The sequence below is a fragment of the Botrytis sinoallii genome, assembly GCF_014898435.1.
Source record: "Botrytis sinoallii strain Bc 23 chromosome Unknown BSIN_011, whole genome shotgun sequence".
NCBI lineage: Eukaryota > Fungi > Ascomycota > Leotiomycetes > Helotiales > Sclerotiniaceae > Botrytis > Botrytis sinoallii.
The window spans coordinates 1,189,252-1,212,629 of NW_024066038.1; the positions used below are offsets into that span (position 1 = coordinate 1,189,252).

Consider the following 23,378-nt stretch of genomic DNA (forward strand, 5'->3'; position numbering starts at 1 on the left):
GATAGGCTTTGTAGTTAGTTCAATTTATTGTAGACATCCTCAAGTATTAGTATACACCACGATAAACGCTACTCTGATTTTGGTACATTGCATGTGAGCTAAAACATCATAGAAACAAAGTATTGGTCATTCAATTAAACTCTAAAGTGTGACATCTAGATCAGGTTCTTCTATGATTCACAACCTACCCCGCCTCCATATCGCATGCCCAGATATTTCAGGAAATGCGATACGGACACGCTAAATTGATTCAAGTAACTCAAATCAAACACCCGGCGATAATCAGAATGGCTACCAGCCATCCCGAACATGCAAAACATTCCTTCGAAGTATCGAAGCCGTGAAGTGAGGGCAATTTTGTGACAAGAGCATCTGCTAGCGCACGGGAGATTTGCAGCTACTTTCTGGGGTATCAACTGCTTCTTCTGGTGATATTGTCGCTGTGAGAGACTCTCGACTTGAGGGTTTTATCACTTCAACCTTGAATTCTTTGCTAAGAAGCGGAACAAAAGTCCTACCACACGTAAAAGTCTCAGAATCGAAGTATTAATACCCAAATATATTGAGAACATAAGACGACAGTGAGATTACTGCGCCAATATGATAGCTGGACGTGATAATTGCATTGCCAGGTAAGCATTGTGATGACAGATTATAGAGTCAGGTGCGGCGACTAGACCGAGAATTTGGATATTTTGAAATCAAAAGTCGTCATCACTATCCTCGTCATCCTTTGGTGGGAGCATCTTACTCATGTAAGGACCATCCAACCAATAGCCTAATCTTCGATAATAATCTCTTGTACCAACACCACTGATGACACTTATCTTTGTACTTCCATGCTCATTTCGGGCAATTCTTTCAGCTTCTTCCATGAGTAATGTACCATAACCTTGATGTTGAAACTTTCTTGGATCACGAGCATGAACTGGGACAGCTGAGCCATAAACGTGAAGCTCACGAATTATACTCGTAGGCTGTCCAGTAAGCTCGGGCCTAAAGGTGTGTGTTTTAGAACACTTTCTCAAACGAAGTAATCCAATAAGAATATCTTGCTTTGGATCTTCATATGCTAAGAATGTCTCCCATCCTTTGTTTGCGGTATAGTCTCTTCGAACAAGTTCAACCTGAGAAGGTCGAATCTTATTCTTAACCTCATTGATACCAACTTCACGAGTTCGAACATCACGGCAAGTAGTACCAAAATCCTTCATTCTACTCAACGCAAGCTCTCGAAGGTTTCCATTCTCAACACCAGATGTGACTAACGGCATTGGAATATCTCTTTGAACACGATAAATACGAGTCCACGGTGGTACAAGAGCGAGGATGCGAGCGACTATATCGATAAGGGCATTTGGTGTGTAGTTCTTGTATCTGCCAGTTCTCCAGAGTTCGTATAAACCAGTTCCACGAATGACCAATGTTGGGTAAATTTTGAGACCATCGGTTCTAAAGGCGGGGTTCTCGAAATATTCCCTGAATTGATCTAAATCTCTCTCCATTCCAACATTGGGTAAATCTGGCATCATATGGCTAACAACTTTGAAGCCAGCGTCCTTCGCCAAGCAAAATGTTTCTGCAACTGAAGCCACTGTGTGACCTCTGTTGGTATCTCGAGCAACGTCCTCGTACAGAGATTGTACACCAATCTCCAAACGCGTGCAACCATATCTTAGCATAGCAGATAAATGTGGTTGTAAGCAATAATCCGGTCGAGTTTCAATTGTGATACCAACACATTTGATGTTGCTCATCTCACCAGCTTGAACTGCTTCGTCTACATTATTTCCTTGATATCCACTAAGCGCATTGTGTAACTGGGAGATAAACCCATCTCTGTAACTTTCAGATAGTGACATGAAAGTACCACCCATAATAATATATTCAACCTTGTCGACGCTGTGGCCGAGAGATTTAATTTGATCTACTCTTCCTCGCGCTTGTTCAAAAGGATCATATCGTGCTCGAATCGCTCTCATTGATGTAGGTTCATAACCAGTATATGATTGTGTAGAATATTCGAAATCGGAATCAGGTCCACCGGGACAATAGACACAGATGTTTCCTGTGTAGGCAATGTGAGGACATCGATGTGGTTTACACATGACTGCGACAACCGCAATACCAGAAGCACTCCCTAACAAACTATTAGCCCCGCATATGTCTATGTAATGGAAAATACATACTGATTGGCTTTGCAATTAACTTTGGAAGAATATATTTCTTATAATGTTCTGGAATGGCGGCAATAATAGCAGTCAATGGTGGAATATTACTGAGCCTGTGACGTTTTGACATTTTGGCCCTCAAACTATTCAAATTGATATCCTTCCTCGGCGTATTTGGATCCTGTTGAGATTCATGATCCTGTACTAATGCGCTAGCAATATCTGAACATGCTCTCAAGTATCTTTCATTCTCTGGAGGTAAATTAGGATCCTTTGGTTTTCTTTGCCTATCCGTCAATGTCATTCTATCGACGGTAGTGGCCATTTTGGATTGTGTGGAGATGCAGTTGGTTCAATACGATTGCACGTTGGGATGAGTTTTGGTCGCCTTTCTCTTGAGGCTTTGCGCAACCTTTGGTATTTCAAAATCAAAACTCTTCTCGTGGTAAGTCGTGAAGTTATGAAGTTATGAAGAGTTGATGCAGTTGATGCTTTGATGAAATCGCGGGGTTACTAAAATTAATGTTCTTGTGTGAAATAAATTTCCATTCCAAGCCAAACTACCGGAATAACCAATTAATCCGGCAAAATCGGAGGCCTTGCAAGCGATTCCGTCCGCAACAGAAGAAGCTGGTAAGAAGAAAAGAAGGAAATAATTCAAGATAAACTTCAAATCACTTTCCTGTCTTTCATATCTGACATCAATTGTCCCTCAGACAAGATGCAGGCTTTTTCAAGATGTGCCAGACCTGTGATGCAGGCTGCTATGAGAAGACAAGGTTATTCCACTTCGACCTCTGCTTATGCTGCTACCGCGGAAAACCTTCGTATCACTAAGGATACTAGAGTTATCTACCAAGGTTTCACTGGTAAACAAGGAACGTAAGTATTATTGCGAGATTCTATTTGGTATTGAGGGAATAAGTTGACAAATCTGCCACAGTTTCCATGCCCAACAAGCCATCGAATATGGTATGTCTTAAGACGAATAATGGGGGAATTGAAAAGGTTCTGATATGGAAATAGGTACAACTGTTGTTGGAGGCACAAACCCAAAGAAAGCTGGACAAACTCATCTCGATTTACCCGTTTTCGCAACCGTCGAACAAGCTGTAAAGGAAGCCGGTGCTACAGCTTCTGCTATCTTCGTCCCGTAAGATCTACCGCAATCGCAAAGAATCTGTGATGGAAGGATGGATTTGGTGCTGATATAATATACTTTGCAGACCCCCTCTTGCTGCTGCCGGTATTGAGGAGGCTATCGCTGCTGAAATTCCTTTGGTTGTGTGGTAAGAATATACATAAAATTTGCATGTGATCGTACTTGTACTAATTGATGATTTAGTATCACTGAGGGTATCCCACAACATGGTATGTTTATATTTGGAGTTTAAGAGGATAAATCTAACCTCAATATAGACATGGTTCGCATTACAGATATCTTGAAGACTCAAGGAAAGACACGTTTGGTTGGACCCAATTGCCCAGGTCTCATTGCACCAGGACAATGTAAGATTGGTATTATGCCAGGGTTCATTCACAAGCGTGGACGTATTGGTATCGTTTCTCGTTCGGGAACTTTAACTTATGAGGCTGTCAACCAAACTACACAAGCTGGATTGGGTCAATCTCTTGTTGTTGGTATTGGTGGTGATCCATTCTCTGGAACCAACTTCATTGATTGCTTGAAGGTATTCCTTGAGGATGAGGAGACCGATGGTATTATCATGATTGGAGAAATTGGAGGATCCGCAGAAGAAGATGCTGCCGAATTCTTGAAGGATTACAACACTGCTAAGAAGCCAGTTGTCAGCTTTATCGCTGGTATCTCTGCTCCTCCTGGACGAAGAATGGGACACGCTGGTAAGTATCTTAAAAATGATACCCACTAATGACACTTAACTAACTCATCTCAGGTGCTATTGTCAGTGGTGGAAAGGGTGGTGCCGATTCCAAGATCTCAGCTCTTGAAGCTGCAGGTGTTATTGTTGAGAGAAGTCCAGCATTGCTCGGAAAGACATTACATGCTGAGTTCATGAGACTTGACATGATTTAAGGATGTTATTTTGTGATTAGATAAAGGGGCGATGATGATGTGCATTTGGTTTTAATGGTTTTCTTCAATACCTCATTCCTGTACAGCTAGCAATTACCCTATGTGTGCCAGTATAGACTTTTATAGACTTGTGATGGAGAGATAATCTAGGCAATGTTTTTAAGTGATGAATGATAAATGACGAGTGATGACATATACTGCATGTAGATAGCGAAAGCTACCGAATATTGCTAACTCTATTCGACCTCGTCAACAAGGCTACCTGAAGATGACATACGTCTATTACTCTGTCTCCATTTGGAAGAAACAAACGGGCTACCTAAAATACATACTCTTTCCAGTATTCATATGAACAAAGCAGCCAAAATTCTAATTGAATTTTGTGCAGAAACATTTGAAGACCTTTGAGCTCATCATCTACATAATCATCTAATAATAATTCAACGACACACCTACATTGTTGAAAGATTTCATTTTAACCCCTGAACACTAGTGAAAGGGATGTTCGGTAAATATTATACTGTATTGAGCTTGTTCTCTAGATCTACTGCACCTCGTAGCTCTCGGCTCCCCACACCTTATCCTCTCTCGACATTTCAATAAACAAATCCTCCTTCAACCACATATAAATCAAAATGCTGTCTGGCATATTGATCTTCAATCAAAAGGGAGAGAATCTAATCTTTCGCGCATTTCGAAATGATTGTCGACCACGACTCGCAGATGTCTTCCGAATTCAGGTCATCTCCAATGCACAAGTTCGTTCACCAATCCTTACTTTAGGAAGTACAACCTTCAGTCATGTCAAGCACGAGAACATATATTTGGTTGCAATTACCAAGAGCAATGCCAATGCTGCGCTGGTCTTCGAATTCCTCTATAGATTGATTGCGCTGGGGAAAGGCTACTTTGGAAAGTTTGACGAAGAAGCGGTTAAGAACAATTTCGTCCTGGTATACGAACTTTTAGATGGTGAGTGCAATGCGCGATTCGCAGGCATCAATTGTGCCGGAAGCTGATAGATTCGCGACATAGAAATCTTGGATTTTGGATACCCTCAAAATACAGAGACAGATACATTAAAGATGTACATCACAACGGAAGGTGTTAAATCGGAACGAACCATGGAAGACTCGGCGAAGATTACAATGCAAGCAACCGGAGCTTTATCATGGAGGAAGGCCGATGTCAAATACAGAAAGAATGAAGCATTTGTAGATGTTATTGAAGATGTCAATCTTTTAATGTCTGCTACTGGAACTGTTCTACGAGCTGATGTAAATGGTCAAATCGTCATGAGAGCATACCTTTCCGGAACACCAGAATGCAAATTCGGACTCAATGATCGATTACTGTTAGATGGCGATAGTCTTTCATCTCTACCATCTGGAAATCGTATGGGTACCAAGGCCACCAAAGCAGCAGCTGGTAGTGTTACATTGGAGGATTGTCAATTTCACCAATGTGTTAAGCTAGGGAAATTCGATACCGACAGAATTATTTCATTCATACCTCCCGATGGAGAATTCGAACTTATGCGCTATCGTGCCACCGAAAATGTCAATCTGCCATTTAAAATTCATGCCATCGTGAATGAAGTTGGTAAAACAAAGGTCGAATACAGTATTGCAATTCGAGCAAATTATGGTAGCAAGCTATTCGCTACCAATGTCGTTGTTAAGATACCTACGCCTCTAAATACCGCTCGAATCACCGATCGATGTACACAAGGAAAAGCAAAATATGTACCGGAAGAGAATGTTATTATATGGAAGATACCAAGATTTACTGGCCAAAATGAATTTGTCTTGAGCGCGGAAGCTACGTTAACAAGCATGACGAACCAAAAGGCATGGTCAAGACCACCATTGAGTTTGAACTTTAGCTTGTTGATGTTTACAAGTTCGGGACTGTTGGTTAGATATCTGAAGGTCTTTGAGAAGAATAATTACTCAAGTGTAAAATGGGTGAGATATATGACCAGAGCAGGGTCTTATGAGATACGGTAAGTTTGAAATCTAATGATATATGAAGGCTTCAGCTTCACTAACAATTTGCAGATTTTAACCAAAGGTATCATTCGGGATGGAGTTCTGGGAAACAAAGCATTGCCAAGGCGTCGGAGTAGAAATTGGGAATATAATACAATCTTCATGTCTTACTATGGTCATTTCTGAGGAGCTTTACTTTGATGTCCTCATCACCCAATTCTCTAATCAAATTCTCGAACACACATTCCAGTTGTTTTCCTCTTATACTTAATACCGAACCACATAACAAAGCCATCTTCTAGTACTCCTCCATCTTTTCGACTTCATCGTTGCATCCACCCCAGTTTCACTATCTTCACTTAATCTTTTCCTATGCCTCCCCGATGATCTAACCCAGCATTATTCCACCGCGACAAATCGTCAGAGGCTACTGAAAGTTCGTTTTCACATATCTCTTTTGTCATAAAAATCAGCTCTGAAGTAACTCTCTTTCTTATCTCAAAAGAAAGAGTTCGCTGATATGCTCTCATTCATACATTCCACACAGCCGATATCAGTTTCTCACAGAGCGACGTCTTTTGCATCTTTCCTCCACCTTAATTTGCTGCTTTTCTTTGAAATTTACTTTGATCAATAGATTGTCTATCTTCTTGATTCTCAATTTGGCGTTCGTTTTCGAGGCAGAGTGTCAATTAAAATGATTACATACGAGTAGTACTCATAGAGCGTCCTATGATGAGAGGGTAACAGGACATCGCTGCTAATTGTCTGCATGAGGTTCATTCAATCAGTCAATATCTGTGAATACATCGCATGGGCATTTAGAAATGACAAATCAGATTCTTATGTTAGCCATTGGGTCATCCCCTCAATCACTGTTTTTGGTCTGAGGCTGATGGTAATTCGGCTTTTTCGGTATGAGTCGCTGAAGGAAGGTTTAAACTTGATTCGAAAATTGAAAGGACCACTGTCACTGACCAATCCCCTATCAATACTCACATCCTAATCAATATCCAATAGTTGAGCATCCGAAATATCTGTCATAGTCTACGTTATGACGATAAAGCTTGATCATACAATAAGAATATTCATGCACCCGACTTGAATCCTTCCATATTGCCACTGATGAATAGTCTGATATTTTCAAAACCCTTTCTCTATCCTTGTTCGACTTTGTATTCCAGAGAATCATTCCAAATGACCTTTCCTATGTTCGGATGCATAATCATTAGAGGATTTTTCGTTTTTTACCCCTATCTTTCCCATGATTTATCTTCTATCACACGCCTCACTGTAGCCATCATATCTCAGCTAATAAAGGTCTGGAATATCATCGACACATTTTAGTACGTAGGACATTGACTCCCCTGTGTTCCATTCAAGTCTATTTCTACTACTGGCAGTGTGGTTATCGTCAAGTGTAAAATTATAACTCATAAGACTACCTTTGACATAAATACTCTGCACTTCAGCAACTTGCAAATACCTTCCTTGGAAAAGGTGAAGCTGAGAGTAAGGTATTGTTTCAGTGAAAAGACAAGGCTTCCGGGCAAAGGAAAACCTCTAGGATAAAGTTATACAGTGTCCGGAGTTGGTGGAAAGAAAATAGTGCGCACACAGGCGTAATGAACTGCTAACCATCCTATGCATTGCGAGTGCGAATGCATGGGATGTGTTACTAACCAAGGGTGTTGACTTTTTGTCCCTATTATACCATAAGGACACCTCCTAGATTGATATTTGAGTATGATGATCTTAAATCCTGCCTTTTCACAAAAAGTTTCGCTGAATAGTGGCACTGAGATCAACGTCAAGATGAACCAATACAAGTACGGATTCGGTAGACATATAATCACAATCCCAAAATGATATTGAGTCGTGTACGGTTCGCTGGCACACTTCTTCCCTTTACCTTTTCGAAACAATTTTAGATGTGTTTTTCATTCTTATTCGTCTTGAAGGATAACACCTGATGGATAGTGGTTGAGACCAATTATTGGCAGCATATGACATGATAGAGGAAAAGAGTGATATGTATATATATTCAAGCTACATAACTCAGCATCGATTCCCCATTCTTCCCATTCCTTTTCTTTCCATCTGAATCTCATGATCCGGTAAAAGATTCCTCCCAATCACATCTAAGATCTCACATAATGCGAAATGAATATCCGTGCTAAAGTTAGAAGTAAGTGAAGTACCTGAATATCTCGCTACTTATATCAGATGTTCAAGTCCTTGAATTCCTAATTTCGACTCTGTGTTCTTTGACTTCAATGCTGGGATCAGAATGGGATCGAAGAATTACTTCAGAAGTAATCGAGGTAACGGGTATATTACCCCGGCAACAATGATTCATATTTGATAAGACAACTTGAGGTGGTTGATTATAGTTCGATTGTATATATTTGCGAGGGATTCAGCTCCTCTTTGGTAGTGGGCAATTCTTAATTTCAAAAATAGGAAGATTGGGGTACGAAGTGGAGTGGTTCAAAGGGATTGATTGCATGGGTAGATATGGTGGGATCCGGATATCTCAGGAGATTCCGCCCGCTCGGAACTAGTAGGGGAATCCATGATGAGGGTTGGTTGGGAGGAGGTCCGTCTTCCGTTAGAGGTATTCGATGCGGACATGGAGTTGGAACTTGGTTCTTGGGATAGAGATGTTTCAAGAGGTGGGATCGAGGGTTTTTGACTGTGGCTGGTCTCCATTCTGATAAGATGCGCCATGTCTTGAAGTTCTTATCGATCATACATTCTTTTACCTTCGTGTCGGTGACCACATATGTTCGTGAACGGTGGGTTCCCTTTCATAGACGTTTGGAGCAATGCATCATCACAAAAAACCACATCAACGATGAACAAACAGATGATTAAATAAAAGAATGTCATTAAGAAGTTTATTACCCAGCGATAGCTCGCCAGCATCTAGCCTTTCTGAGCCAATCACCACAATCCAAAATCATACTATCATACGGTATCATAAGAATCATCATCACACCCCCAAAACCCCAAAAGAGCCCCCGAACCTTACTCCCTGATCCCCTTTAAAACTTTTTCGCTCATCGTTTTCTAAAGCTCTCTCTCCTTGTCCTTGAGCCCACCTTTCTCTCCCTCATATGAAGGAGGTCCAGCTTTCTCGCTCGCACTCTGTCCGTCATGAATTGGATGATCTGCAACATGCATTTGTTCATCATTGACACTGAGTCTGTATTCTTCCTTGTCGATATCTCTATAGATCCAATAGAAAACACACATCATGATGAAACCAATGATAGTTGGCGCACCGAAAACCCAGGTGAGATATGGGTCCTTGACGACACCGGCACAGGCAAGACCAACGATGTAAGCAATAGCTTGGGAGAACAAGTTAAGAGCAGAAACGAGACCTCTCATGTTGGCTGGAGCACGGGAGTATGCAATACCGTAGGCGGGAACGTTGACGAAGAGTTCGGAAATACCACCGATGGCGTAGGGAACGGCCATTAACCAGACGGAGATGGAGGATACACGGGAAACACCATTGGAATCAACACAGGTTTCGGAAGAACCGTATTTTCCGCAAGGTCCGATCTTGTAGGCGTAGTAGTTGAGGAGAGTGTAGCCGAGACCTCCGAGAGTAGAAAGGAAAAATCCGGTGGTCATTCTGGCGATTGGTCCATAGTGAATGTTGCGCTTTCTCAACAATGGGTAGAGACCGTAGTTGAGAATTGGTGCGACAATGATAATGGAGAGAGAGTTGAAGTTGTTCATGAGATCGTTGGGGGCACCATCGGTAGACAACATAGTTGAGAGAGCACTGGCGGAGCTACCAAGACCGTTATCGTTGATGTTTTGGATTGGAAAGAAACAGAAGATTCCGGCGGCTTCGAAAGTACGCTTGACATCCTCGATGAATGCGTCGTTCCATGGTACATCGATAACGTTGCCGGATTGAGCAATAACAGATGGCTTAGCGGCCTCAAAGAATCCTCCCTTGCGGGTGAAGAGTTTTCTTAAACCACCTCTCTTGAAACAGATACCAACTACACGGCAGACGTTGACGAGATCAGATCCTCCTGGTGGGTAGAGGATGAGACGTTTGCTCATGAACCAGAGGAGGAATGGGAGAGGGACATAGAGGAGGAGTGGGAGGAGGAAGGACAACCACCATCCGATGTATTTTTCGGTGTAGGCAGTTGGGACACCCATGAATCCACCGACGTTAACGAGAAGGTAAAACCAAAGCATGACACGCTCGGTGGTAGATTCGGGATCAACAATGACCACTTCACCAGATGGGAGAGTCTTCTTGACTGGAACTGCGTTTGGCATTTGATCGAGAAGGGTTGGTGCAATATTAGGCTTGAACATAGCTAAAGAAGATTAGTGGATGATGGCTAAGATTTAGAATGTGGAGAAAGCTTACCAGCACCAATAGACAAAGTGTAAACACTCAAAAAGAAAGGACCCTTGGCGGTTCCGTTGGCCAACAAACTAGGAGCACCACTTACAACCATGAGAACGTGTGCAAGACCGCATACTGCTACACCCCAGCAAATAATCTTGAATCTACCAGTTTTGGTATCGGCGAGCCATCCGAAGAACAATGGAAGGGCATATGCAAGCAGGGAGAATGATTGAGATGTGGCTGTTGCTTTGACGGTACCGAGACCTAAAGCTCCGGCAGTTTGTTGAGTTCCTCTTGGTGGTGCACCATAACCATTACCACCGACTGGGAGTGGTCTGTTGACGTAATTGTTGAACAAACCTTGGCAACCACTATGAGTGAATTACATGTTAGCGACTTTTTCTAATTTAAATTGCAGACGTCATTTCAAAATGAGGGGAAACCTACTAGTAAGAAGCTCGCTCAGCGAACTCGACAGCACAGATTAAGTAAGTGATAGTTGGGAGTTTTCCAGCTACTTTTCGGAGGGTTTTCTTCTCCTCTTCAGTAGGAATTAATTCTGGATCGATGTGGTCGTGTCCATGGCCATCTGCATGGACTATTGCGGCTTCAGTTTCGAGACCGACTTTAGGGTGATGCTCTCTTGAGGCTGTGTGAATCAACGATCCTTTTTGGTCGAGAGCTAGGACAGCATCACTGCCTAGCATCGCGCCTTGGATATCGGCTGTGACATTTTCTTGGGCAACTATTTTTGAATGTCAGTAAGCTGTATGAAATATCACCAAGCAGGTATGATTGAGTAGAAAAAATTACTTACCCATCTTTGCGAAGTTGATTTATCACAACAGGTAAAGAGAGTGGTCGTAGAAGTGCGACTAAAGAACGAGCCCACGAGGAGGGGAAACACGAGAATAAATATACCGCTGCCGTGCCCATCGAATCCCAAGCTACACCACCTTTATTCACCATGTTCCCCATTCACCATCCTAGCCCTCAACTAATTCGGAGAATCTCGCATGCTGCTCCCATGCACTCCTAACTAGCATGGGATCATATCCCTCCCTCCCATACGGGAACGCCATACCAATCAGCACCGTTATCAGCTGGTACGAGCTCTCACGATTGTGTTTTGTGAACTCAATCCAATGCTGATCCATTACGGAGATCGCCTAGATAGGAAGGTGTGTAAGTGATATTGAACGCACGGAACAAATCATAGCAGGTATCAAATCGTTCTAGAAGATATAAACTCAGACCCCAGGTTCTGAATTGACCAGGCTACCTCCTTGTCTGTGGCAAATAGAGTCAGAGCAAGGTCAATCGGTAGCACACTTGTGTATTGTGTACGGATAGTTCTGTATTCACCCGATTATGGAAAGCTGTCGTGCATACAGTGTAATGACCCTAGTGCGTCCAAAGACCAGCCCAGTCACCAGTACCACCTCAATTGCAGCACCCACAAGAGTGACAAAGACAATTGCGAGGCCTTTCCCCTCCACAATATCCACCTTACCAGCCTCATCATACAATCATATCCCCAATCTCAAATATCACCCCCCAAAACCCACCTTCAACCGTGGTCCTTCATCTCTATCAAAATTCATTAAACCAAATCATTCTCATTTGTCAAGCGAATTTACCACCAACAAATAATTATCTCCTCTTTACTCCACATTAGGAAGGTAACGTTACGCCAAGAGTTTGAGAATGTTGCCAAGCAGAGAATCCGATAAGAAATTAGTCGCGCGAGCAGTAAACCAGACAGGAAGAGGGTCAGAGGCGAACAAAGCTTTTGGGGAACCCGGCGAGCCCGGGTATCAGCGAACGGTGAACTCGGCTCACAAATACCTCTCTACCACTGGACTGGAACAGGAACAATTCTATCCTGGACACCCGGGATAACAAGCTGGCAAAAGATGTTATGTGACTTATGTCAAGAACGCGAGACCGAGAAGACTGGGCATACGAAATTGGAATGATGGAACTGCCTACAGCTCTTTTCACCTGCCAAAAAAAGGTTTAATTTGTTTACCGAGTCGACTTGGCAATACTAGGTACAGGTAGAAGCTTATGTACCTATTCAAATGAGCCGCCCGTCTTTTCAGACCTATCCAGTCTTACTTAATATTGCCGTTAGATCTAGCCAACGAGCATTTCCCTCCTCTTGGTATCATGGTAAGGTGGTTTGATTTTGGTGGCGGGAAAGCCATCCGGGGTCTGTCTTTTATCTTTCCCCCAAATCATCGGGGATAGCTAGGGATTGGATAATAAGCAATTGAAGCACTAGATTTAAACATGAATGTCGTGATCGATGAGTGGATAGAATTATTTCATGGCGTTAGAGGCGTTCGAAATTGATACCCGATGGGGGTTTTTGGACCGAGATGGGAGTACCATCCTCGTCACCTCGGTCCTTTTTGCAATTACGATAAGCAAAAAACGAGATATGGTGAAATATTGGGAGATTGTGAGGATATTATTATTATTTATTGTGTTTGATTATTTGTGAACATTTTTAATGCAACTAATAATAAATACATAAGTACAAACAAGACTCGAATTCCCAAGATAAAATGCCACGCACGTGTCTCTATACTCTAAAGAGTGTAAAATCGCCTCCTCGTCTTTTCTTTCCAAGTTATACCAGTAGATATGAACTGATAACCTTATATGATGGATGAGATACGAGATAGAGAGAGGCGTAAGATGTAAGCTATTGATACATGATAAGAAATACGGAGTAGGTGGAGAACCCGAATCCCTTAACCTCATCCGAGTCCGAGTTCATCCATACCATATCTCCCATATCTCGATCTTTCGATTCTCACAGTTTCTCTCCCCTCCCTCCACATCAAAATGATAATCATGATCACATCCCAAGCTCCCAAGTAGGTACAATCTGCAAGCCCGAGGCGAAGCTTTCGAAGCTTCTTCCAAGAATTCTTGGAGGCGAGCCACTTAGCAGCCAAAGAAATCATAACGTTGCACTGATTTGCCAAGCGTAAAGATATGTGCGTAGTGACATTCAATACGGGCCACAGGGTCAGAATCATCAACTCAAATCAGTAACCCAGGTTGGCGAAGGCTGAAAGCCTTATGCTTATTTCTCTGATACCAAAAGCTGGGTAAGAAACATATTGCTATCCGGCGCTTATTTCTAAAGCTGATAGTGAGTTTGAAGATATGGTAAGACATCTCGCAGCGAACAGAAACCAATCAATCAAAAGACTTCCATTGAAAAGCACGAGTAATGTTTCCAAGCCGTTCAATCAATCAAAACATTTCCATTCAAAAGGCACTCGTGATGTATCTTTTAGGTTCTGACCTGCCGATGAAGGAATATGCCTATGCATAGCTAGGTAAGCACGAGGATATCGTTTAGATGAATGAGGAAACTCCTCCGATGGGCGATACGAATTGAATTCCTTATCTCGACATCCATCTTCATTCAGACAGACCTCGGGAGTGTAAGCCAGCAAGCCAGCAAGCTGTTGGAACTTGGAACTTGGAAACACTGATTAGAATATTGACAATCCCGGGTATCCACGCTCAACATCGCTCTTCCACGGAATGGAATGGCCGAAATGCTGAATGCATTCTCACTATCTTGAATATTGAACCAACAAGAATTGATGAACTCGGGAATTTGAATGATAAAGCATTGGAATACAATACGATGGATAGATGTGATCATAATGATGTGCCTGCAGACTTGGCATTCAACTCATTATCTGGTAACTATTCCGAAATCCGAAGAGATGATATCAATTCATCTGCCTAGTATTCACTTGAATATCCATCCATCCATCACATCCATCCAGATATCTAACAAACTGTCAACTCCAACACCTCATCGATTACATGACATAGAAGTGTAGCAGAAATCAAGGAAAATAAACAAAAGAAATCTCAACATATAAAAGTGAAGAAATACCTCAAGAGCCATTCATTATTCATCAATCATTATGAGTCAACCGGTCTGTCTGTCACCATTGTCTGTCTATCTACAGATAGGAAGTTACAACCCTGCTTTTGATACTCGATTTTATATACGAGTGTAAGATTACATACAATACAATACAAATACATACTGACAGTCGTTAAGATAGTAAGCAAATAAGATAGCAAATAAGTAAGTAAGCAATAGAAATAAAGATATCCTTCTCAACTCCTTATCTCAAGTCTACGGATTCCAGAATATCAAATAAAGAACCGGGGTGTTGTTATTCTTGTTTATGTTTGTGTTGTAAGGAGGAAGTGCCTATCAGCCTATTTACTTACACGACCACGACCACGACTTAGGGAACAAATGCTAGTACCTATGCAAACATATATTCGGAAAACAAATGTATCATTCATTTATTCATTTGTTAAACAATACCCCATCTCCCCCTATTTGTTCCCAAGACTTCAATACAAATACATTTCTTCTGAAAGGTTTATTCTATTTTTCAGAGAAAGCGTTTAGTAGGAATCTCACAGAATCTAGAGTCGTTATAATAATAGCGGCGACCTTCAGATATGAATCATTCATATCGCCAGTATTAGATGGCTTTGTCGTTGACCCGCTCTTGTATATGTGATCACCTTATTGTATGGTAAATGATTTATATTCCCATGATGGCTTGGGTCTTTTCGCGTCTCCAGAAAGGTTAAGAAATCCAATTCCAACGCGGCGCGAGATCCCTTTACAAGTAGCGAGGCCAAGAAAGACACCCAGTGCCCTGGGGGGCTTGGTCACAGTATTGGTACATAATACCATCACCAATTCATTTATCGGCCCAATCAACATCCTATCATCAAACCGAAACTCGCCGCGATGAGTTGCAGATATGGATAAACACCTTGATCGATTGATTGGTGCCATCAGAAAGAACAAATTCTCGAGATCTCAAATATGGTGCGACAAACCTAAGTTGCCCGCATTCAAGTGTGGATCGGCGCGCTGTGAATGACTGATCGAGTAACCGGGAGAGATCAATTCCCATACAACTACCCAGAAACTGTTGGGTGGGTGAGAAACTATCAGGAAAGCGCCTCAAATTTCTGCGATAGTACTTGCCCGCGCTCTTCCACGCAGAACTCGGCCAGATTTTCTCTGTCGAGTTGCCAACCTGCCATTGAGGAATACACACATGGAGCGGAATACCTTTGCGCGGGGCTTGAGAGATGCTTCGTGATAGCCAAAGGCTCTCTGCAAATATAAATTCGATAGGTCCAATCCACGAAGCCCTACAGTGACATCGATTAATAAGGGAATAGAACTAGATGAGATTTTACTTGGGAGGGATATATAATCACGTACCATGACCATGTCGAGAAATGCTTTACAGCCATCCTAGCCTGAGTGGTTCTTACACGTTTCTGACAGGTTTTCGATGGAAACCACAATAAAGCTTGAGATAAAACATCGGCTGGAATGCCTTGGGTCTGATGAATGCTCAAGTTAGACAGATTCTTTGGCCTGTTGAATCGATGAAAAATGCCTTCGAAGGCATCAAGCACGTCATTCGAATGTGTTAAGTTTCTCTGACTGTATTCCTGGACTGTCATTATGTAGCTTTCGGCTTGCAACTGCCCTTTGACTTCCCCTAGGTAACGATAGGGAGTAGGATCGGGGTCTTTTCTGTGTCTCTTACTCCACCATGGAGGCCCGGTGCGGACTTGAATGTCTTGAGATGGGCAGTTGCTCCATATAGTCATATCCCTCCCTCCACTGGCTTTCGGGGGATTGAAAAAAAGTTCATTCGAGGTAAAGTACAAACAGCGCTGCGACAAGCACTGCTCCTGGTATGTCCAAACACGAGTGTACCACTTGCCCTTTCGGACTTCCTCGCATAAGGATGGCAGGCAGAGAGAAAGCGTCAATAACTTGCCATGATTGATGATTTCGTAAGGTTCTATGGGACTCTCAGGACGGTGACTAACTCCTCGCAGTCCCGCATGCGGATTGTCACCTACAGCTGCAATAAGGGTGAGTGTAGAACCATTGTAGATGTTGCCCATCGAGCTCACTAGTCGTGATTTGTCATCCGGGTCATCTTGCACAATGCAAAGTGTGTCCACCCACAGGTATCGAATCCAATCTTGCGTGTCGTTTCCATTGCGTCACGGAAAGTGCGAGGAACAATCCCATCCTGATGCCTATCTATTCGCAGTGAGGATAAAGCATGTGGACAGTAAAGTGTGTCTAGATTTGTTTAGGTTGTGACAAGAATTGAGGCTTCTTTAGTATTCTTTTCCGCATTCAGAATAGTGTCTGAATTTCCGCATGTGTAAGATAATACTGTGTATTCACATCGTTCATTCCGATTTGTTAGACATTCCTCTACGACATCAATCAACCGGAAGGGGTGTTGCCCATGGAAAAGTGTGTTGCTAGCCCTGCTTAGTGGCACATTTGAATGCTCATGGCCATTGCAATTCAATAACCATTTTTGGACTAAAGAAACATCCAAAGAGCTCGGAATAGCACGTCGCCGGATGAAACTATCAGCGAAGTTGGGTAAGTGTTCAATTCTCGCAAAAATGAACCTGTCTTCGCATCGGTCAATCTCTCGTACAGGAGGCCGATTGTTCCTCTGGCTTGAAGTTTTTGGGCTAATTATCAACAATAACCATAGTACAAGATATTCCATGCAAACATTTACTTTGAGTGCGAGAGAGCTCCAACTCTAAATGAGCAGTTGTGACGCTATTTTGATAACCGAGCGTGACACTTTGCTAGAGTTGTTTCTCCAGACCAAAGACGCCGCTCTAGAAATGAGCGCACAGAATGAACAGTCTTGACCTTTGTTGTAGTCACTAATAAAGCCAACGATGATTTCATTGACTTCGCTTGCAAGCATCCTACTTGGATTAATCCTTTCGCAGAGTTGGCATAGCGGCTTGGCCGTACTCATGATGAGGTTACCCGTTCTTAGCAAGTCGCTTTGAGATGGTATTGTACTGTTAAAATAACAGAATGTTTCTCTCTACCATCACAATAAATAAAACTAGACTAAAATTCCACGAGCGATCCAGAATATTCGGGGCAGTCTTGTGTACGTTTCCTTTCAGGTTGGCATTGCATCGTGGCTGATGGGTTTTGGCTGCTGTGAGTAAGATTGCTGATGAAGCAATATGTAACCCATACCTATACTACAAGAACACTCACACCCAGCCGAATAATGCGAAGCTCTGGTATCCTTTTGAGGTAAATAGTGACACAATTCTTTTTTTTTTTTCACATACCAATACTATTGATCTCACTCGGAGAAGTCCTTATACGTGCAGTGTTTTCTCCAACTTTTTACTTGCAGAATGACTGGCCTTTTCAACCACTAGCAACCCATAAATATCCACAACACACGAGAATCATCTGTTCAAATCACCTCTTCAAACCACCAACACAAACTCAACATCTTTGACAACCATTAAACCAATCATAAATACAGAAGCATAATTTCAACACCACCAAACCACAGGATTGAAAAGAAATCCCCCCGCTCGTGATATGTGAAAGACATCTATCTCAAGACCGACTGTCATCCTGCATGCATACATACTATACTACTCGACTACACAACCCGAAATGTAAAAAGAGACGACAAAGTGCGAGATCCGGCACGAGAATCATTTTCGGTACACGAGTATTAACTGTGAGCTGTACTGCTGATAAGTATGTATATATGTACGCTTCCCATATATCACATCTCTCCTGTTTATCTCGCATGTTATTCTCGCAGCGTATGTGGATCGTGTATCTAATATATTTATCATAGAATCTGTGGATTTGTTAAGAAGGAAAACACGACAAGGAATCGTTTATGTATGGTACGCTGTCACGGAGTACCAGATGGAGAAGCGCGAGATATCTCCCACTCCCACATTCATTCATTCATCAAGGAAGATGCGGTAGCCACATGATTGGGAGTATGATCCGTCTACGGCTGATGATTGATATGTCTCTTGTGTGGTATTTTCTCTTGCGATGATTCATCTTGTCTCATGTAGAAAATTAAACGTAGGACGAAAATGGCCTGGCGGAAAACGAAGAGGGAGAAAACGATGAGAGCGAATCCTCAAGTAGCGATTCCTCGTTACCAAGTTCGAGATCAGGAAGAGGCCGCGTTGAATGATGGGTGGAAAGTGGGTGGCTCAGACAAGGTATTGGAGAACACACTGGAAGTTAAGCCTTGAGTTGAAGATCCGCGATATAGTATACTCGACTGGAAATGGAAAAAGTAGATGACTGGAATGAATATGTTTTCAGAAAAAATAACATACGATATGCTCATTTATTCATTCATTTATACAACAAACAATATATCCTTCTCTTCCCTATTATTTTCTTCACTAAATTTCAATGCAAATCTAGATGCACAACTCAACTACTACTTGATCAATATCAAATCACTCACCATTCCTTCTCTTCCCCTCTTCCTATCCCCCCTCCCCCAATTCCCTACTCCCTACACCCCCCACCCCCACACTCCACTCCTCACACACCCCTCCACAAACTCCCTCACACTCTCCCCCTCCCCCCAATAACCCCCTCCAAATCTCCCCCCAACCAAGCCTCCTCCCCCCTCCTAACCGCACCATCAAGCTCCCCCAAAACCCCCGCCAACCCCTCCTCCACCCCACCCTCCAGCATCCCCTTGACAATCTCCTCTTCCTCCACACCCACATGACTAATCTCCCTCCCCAACAATTCCGTCAAGAGCGCAGCAATATCATCATAAGACCACAATGCACTTCCCCTCAAAACCAATTCCTTCCCCATCAATCCCCTCTCAAAATCATCACTTCTCCACCCAATGAGTGCTTTACGTGCCACATTTGCGATATCTTCTACACTAACAAACGGGATTTTCCCTGTACCCGTTGCTGAAATTAATCGATTTTCATCGCGGATGGTGTATAAATGGTGCATTTCCGAGAAATTTTCCATAAACCAACTCGGTTTCAATATCGTCCATTCCACTGCGTTCGGGTCGGAATTCTCCGATTCTTCTTTAAGTGTCTGAAACTTCTTTCCTCTTCCTTTTATATACTCAGATATCTGAGATAAAATTGGTCCATCCCCACAATGTAGTATACTCCCACTCAGAAATACAATTCTTCTTACTCCTCTCTTAATTACTCCATCGATAAACCTTTTAGCCAGAGGAAGTGCATCGAGAACAGGAGGAGCGATCATAAAAACCGCTTCAATTGAATTTTCTTTCGTGTCGCCGTCCCCCTCGGATGAGATAAACGGATTATCATAACTATTCGTATCTAACCAGTCGAACTTAACTCCTTTAGTGTTTGGCAGTGATACTGGAGACGATCCGGATCGAGATGCTAAAAGAACGTTGTATCCATCGTCAGAGAGGAGAGGAGCGATTCGACGGGCGACCTTTCCCGTACCACCGAGAAGTAGAATAGTAGCCTTATTCGTCCCGCCATTCTTGACTCCAATATCGGTACCCTTGATCTCATTCCTGTCCATCTTTCCAAAACCCGGCTGTGGCGTCCTATCTATTTCTCCGCAATCCTTGACCTATACCCTTGAATTCGATCAAAAATTCGTGAATTCGGGATTTTATCCTTGATTGATAGAATGGTGTGGAAATCGAAGGAAGGTGAAACCTATCAAATACCCCAAGAGTTCATTTGGATGATCCGATTACCGGCATGATTCATTCCCACTCAAGTCCCTGCGTATCTGCATGATTTTCACACCAATGGAATATCCATGACTTTAGTCATTTCTATTGCGTACCCGAAGAAAGCCGGACCATTTTACCCCTCCGTTTGGTGGCGAACTCCGGTCCTTCCGTAACTCGCACAATTTTGTTGCGAGTTTCGAATTTTGCTGGTGGGGCTGTCTTCAAGATTTATACACCTGAAAAAGTAATATCTTCAAGCAAGAATAAATCTACAATACTGTCAATAAAGCTTCGTGAAGAAAAAGAAATGTGATCGACAAGGACAAAACTTACATGTGAATTCCCATTTGTTGTTGAACTTCTCTCCAATCAAATTTGCGTTCATATTGGTGTTGCCTTCTCCAAAGGATTTCAAGTAATTCCAAGGCTCGATCAGCATGCTGTATGATTTTGATTAGCTTTAATCCAGAAACCGAATTTCCCATTATCTTTCCCATCATGCCCATACAAAGAATACAAAAAACTTACATAAAGTGCAATCCTAGTATCAGCCTTCAACTTCTTCCTAACAGTATCCTCTACCGCCCAATCATTAAAGATACTTGCTCCCGCTGCAAACAACCCATAATACAAACCCATCTCCAATCCATAACCCTCTGGTGTCTCGGCAGCAATATCTAGAACCTGTGTGATTGCCTCTGAAACTTCTGGAGATGGTGGTTCCTCACCAACTGGGTTAATAATATGATGAATGAAAAGGATGCATCCGTACATGCAAGCTTTTGTACTAGAGAATGCTTCAGCTTCGAGAGTTTCCGCGACGGTGAGCTTAGTATCGCGTGGTTGTCGTCGCCAATCGTTAGAAAGATCTCGGAGCATAGGCGGACAATTTTGCCACCACATTTGAACTTCATGTTGGATTCCAAGGGCTTCTTGTTTAATGATGATTTGTTCTTCGACTGATGTTTCGACAAGGGAACGACTGGATAGACGAGATAACTTGGCCATAAATATCATAAACACATGAAACTCTCCAGTCATAACACCGCCCGGGTCATAATATGGCCAATTCAAAGCTGGTTCTGCTGATGAGGGCGAATCGCCAATTTGTTTTGGACTTGTTGATAGTGTCGGGGCATCTTCGAGCCAATAATTCCCAGGTAATAGAGGACCTTGTCCTGCCCATAGAGAACCAGAAACATCAAGTAACGCAAAGAATCTTGTGAGGAAATCCGACGTTTTAGGACCTCCTCGATGTAAGATGAGATCCCGCGCACCCTTCAGATGCTCCAACCATAAACCTCTATCTGAATGTGATATCTATCATATATAAGCCACGTGTCTCATAATATAAGTAAACTAAAAAGGGAATTACCTCATAAACACATAGTAAAAGACAAGCACCCAGTGTGGCATTTTGTTTCGCAACTGAATTGTCACATAATGCCGTGTTAAGTTCTCTCAAAGCCATGGAATAATGTTTGGTAGCCTTAACCTCATGCTGCTTGTCAGTCCTACTCATATGGCCTGCTGCCACCGCGATAATACTATGTAATAGAGCCGGGCTGGTCGTTACAAATGGTACCAATTCCTCTTTGAAAGGATTCCCTTCATCATCATTTGCATATGCCAAGAATCTGGTGCAAAACCCCACAAAATGATGAATATAGGGCATAGTCGTTTTGTCAATATTAGGGAATTCAATAACGAACGAATCTTTGGGAATACGTGTTTTACCAAGCGCAAGCTGTTGAGTGGTGGGCAGTGAACTGGTACTGGAGATTCCATGACCATGAGATGTCGTGGCGAGCATGTGAGCTGGAGGTGTACTCCATTTACAATCGCGTTGAAGGCGAATACAGCGACCACAGTCTGGTTTCCCCTCATCACATTTCACTTTCCTTGCTCGACATGTTAAGCAACCTTGAACGCGTCAGAATTGAAGTCAGAAGCCATATGCCCATTGCCATATGGATGAGATTGATGATTGATGTGTAAAAGGAACGTGAACGGACCTGTTCTTGTTCGAGGTACAGGGGCTTTAATCCCCATTCCCGGAGCCATATTTACTTTGGTATTAGAGGCATTCAAATTCGTTTTCCCTTTGTACATATCAAGGAAGGGATGGCTGTAGTGTTGGGTGGACAGAGGATATAAAACGTTGAAGTTGTCGACGTTTTCCGATATCGAATGTGTACTGAGTAGTTGATTTGTAAAAGCAAAAAAGAGTCAATGCAACACGAACACAGTGTAGTGACTCTCGAGTAAAGTCCACTTTCTTGAGGTTGCAGTTTTGTGATGGCCTGTCGATCTATTAACCAGGTGTGAACAACCTGGCGCTTAAGCTTTACTTGAAGAAGATTAGAATGTATACGACAGAGCCACTTTTGAAGCTTTCGATACTTTTCATTGGCCAAGTCCGATCCTGACAATAAATAACACTCAATATTTCAATGTTTGGACATCCATCCGTACGAAGCTGAAAAAGAATCAAAAAAAGGAGTACCCCGTATAATCCCTAGTAAATTATAATCTATATGAAAATTTGAAAAAGAGATTACTAGGTAATCATTGATTGGATTTGTGCGACGTGGGGTTTTGTGGGAAATTCGTCTAATTGTAATGAACCCCTTCATTGATTGCTCCATCTCTTCATCTCTTCCAGATCTACCGCTACAACAACTTCCTAAATTCAAAATCTTGAAAGATAAACATCTAGAGCCATCAAGATCTCTGATCCTTCGTCATAGACTCAATAATCTTTGACTTTGATATTGATCATGTGGGTTCCAACTTGCTTTCTAAACTCCTGACGGGTCAACTATACCTTTCTCCAACATTATAGTTTCATCGATCCAAGAATTACTTTACGATAATTGGTTCACTCTTCAATATTTCAAATTAGTGCGGGGTGATCAAACCCTGTGAAAATTCCTTTAGCTTGAGATGGTTGGGAATAGCTTGCGGCATTTCTACCTGCAAGAGTCTGAATCGAGAAGTTTTATATGCCGGAATGGAGGAAAGGAGGCCCGCAGGAAGATCTAGAAATCTATGGAAGGTTGAAGATGGGGGATTTCGTTCATGGATTGATGGGTCAGGTAGGTGTAGGATTCGAATCCTTATACCCTAAAC

General features: G+C 42.4%; 7 protein-coding genes across 7 annotated transcripts; 2 read left to right on the forward strand and 5 right to left on the reverse strand.

Annotated features, from left to right (window-relative positions):
• Positions 1-20: 20 nt before the first annotated feature.
• EAF02_006974 (uncharacterized protein) lies at positions 21-2,682 on the reverse strand. Its single transcript, XM_038903022.1, has 2 exons — positions 2,190-2,682; positions 21-2,140 (listed from the first exon to the last, which is right to left on the reverse strand). The coding sequence occupies exons 1-2, from the start codon at positions 2,494-2,496 to the stop codon at positions 702-704; spliced, it is 1,746 nt and encodes a 581-aa protein (XP_038757343.1). The 5' UTR covers positions 2,497-2,682; the 3' UTR covers positions 21-701.
• Positions 2,683-2,892: 210 nt separating this feature from the next.
• On the forward strand, positions 2,893-4,227 carry EAF02_006975 (uncharacterized protein; the record flags this gene model as incomplete). The annotated part of the gene is made up of 7 exons (XM_038903023.1): positions 2,893-3,053; positions 3,115-3,143; positions 3,198-3,324; positions 3,398-3,460; positions 3,517-3,542; positions 3,591-4,034; positions 4,088-4,227. The coding sequence occupies 7 exons, from the start codon at positions 2,893-2,895 to the stop codon at positions 4,225-4,227; spliced, it is 990 nt and encodes a 329-aa protein (XP_038757344.1).
• A 635-nt stretch (positions 4,228-4,862) lies between these two features.
• On the forward strand, positions 4,863-6,294 carry EAF02_006976 (uncharacterized protein; the record flags this gene model as incomplete). Its single annotated transcript, XM_038903024.1, has 3 exons — positions 4,863-5,199; positions 5,263-6,232; positions 6,288-6,294. The coding sequence occupies 3 exons, from the start codon at positions 4,863-4,865 to the stop codon at positions 6,292-6,294; spliced, it is 1,314 nt and encodes a 437-aa protein (XP_038757345.1).
• Positions 6,295-9,290: 2,996 nt separating this feature from the next.
• On the reverse strand, positions 9,291-11,429 carry EAF02_006977 (uncharacterized protein; the record flags this gene model as incomplete). The annotated part of the gene is made up of 4 exons (XM_038903025.1): positions 9,291-10,573; positions 10,627-10,979; positions 11,056-11,353; positions 11,426-11,429. 4 exons carry the CDS (start codon positions 11,427-11,429, stop codon positions 9,291-9,293), a joined length of 1,938 nt encoding a protein of 645 aa, XP_038757346.1.
• Positions 11,430-15,646: 4,217 nt separating this feature from the next.
• Positions 15,647-16,614, reverse strand: EAF02_006978 (uncharacterized protein; the record flags this gene model as incomplete). Its single annotated transcript, XM_038903026.1, has 2 exons — positions 15,647-15,872; positions 15,914-16,614. 2 exons carry the CDS (start codon positions 16,612-16,614, stop codon positions 15,647-15,649), a joined length of 927 nt encoding a protein of 308 aa, XP_038757347.1.
• Positions 16,615-19,114: 2,500 nt separating this feature from the next.
• EAF02_006979 (uncharacterized protein) lies at positions 19,115-20,086 on the reverse strand (the record flags this gene model as incomplete). Its single annotated transcript, XM_038903027.1, has 1 exon — positions 19,115-20,086. The coding sequence occupies one exon, from the start codon at positions 20,084-20,086 to the stop codon at positions 19,115-19,117; it is 972 nt and encodes a 323-aa protein (XP_038757348.1).
• Positions 20,087-20,499: 413 nt separating this feature from the next.
• On the reverse strand, positions 20,500-22,310 carry EAF02_006980 (uncharacterized protein; the record flags this gene model as incomplete). Its single annotated transcript, XM_038903028.1, has 5 exons — positions 20,500-20,515; positions 20,580-20,686; positions 20,775-21,566; positions 21,622-22,169; positions 22,262-22,310. 5 exons carry the CDS (start codon positions 22,308-22,310, stop codon positions 20,500-20,502), a joined length of 1,512 nt encoding a protein of 503 aa, XP_038757349.1.
• Positions 22,311-23,378: the final 1,068 nt, after the last annotated feature.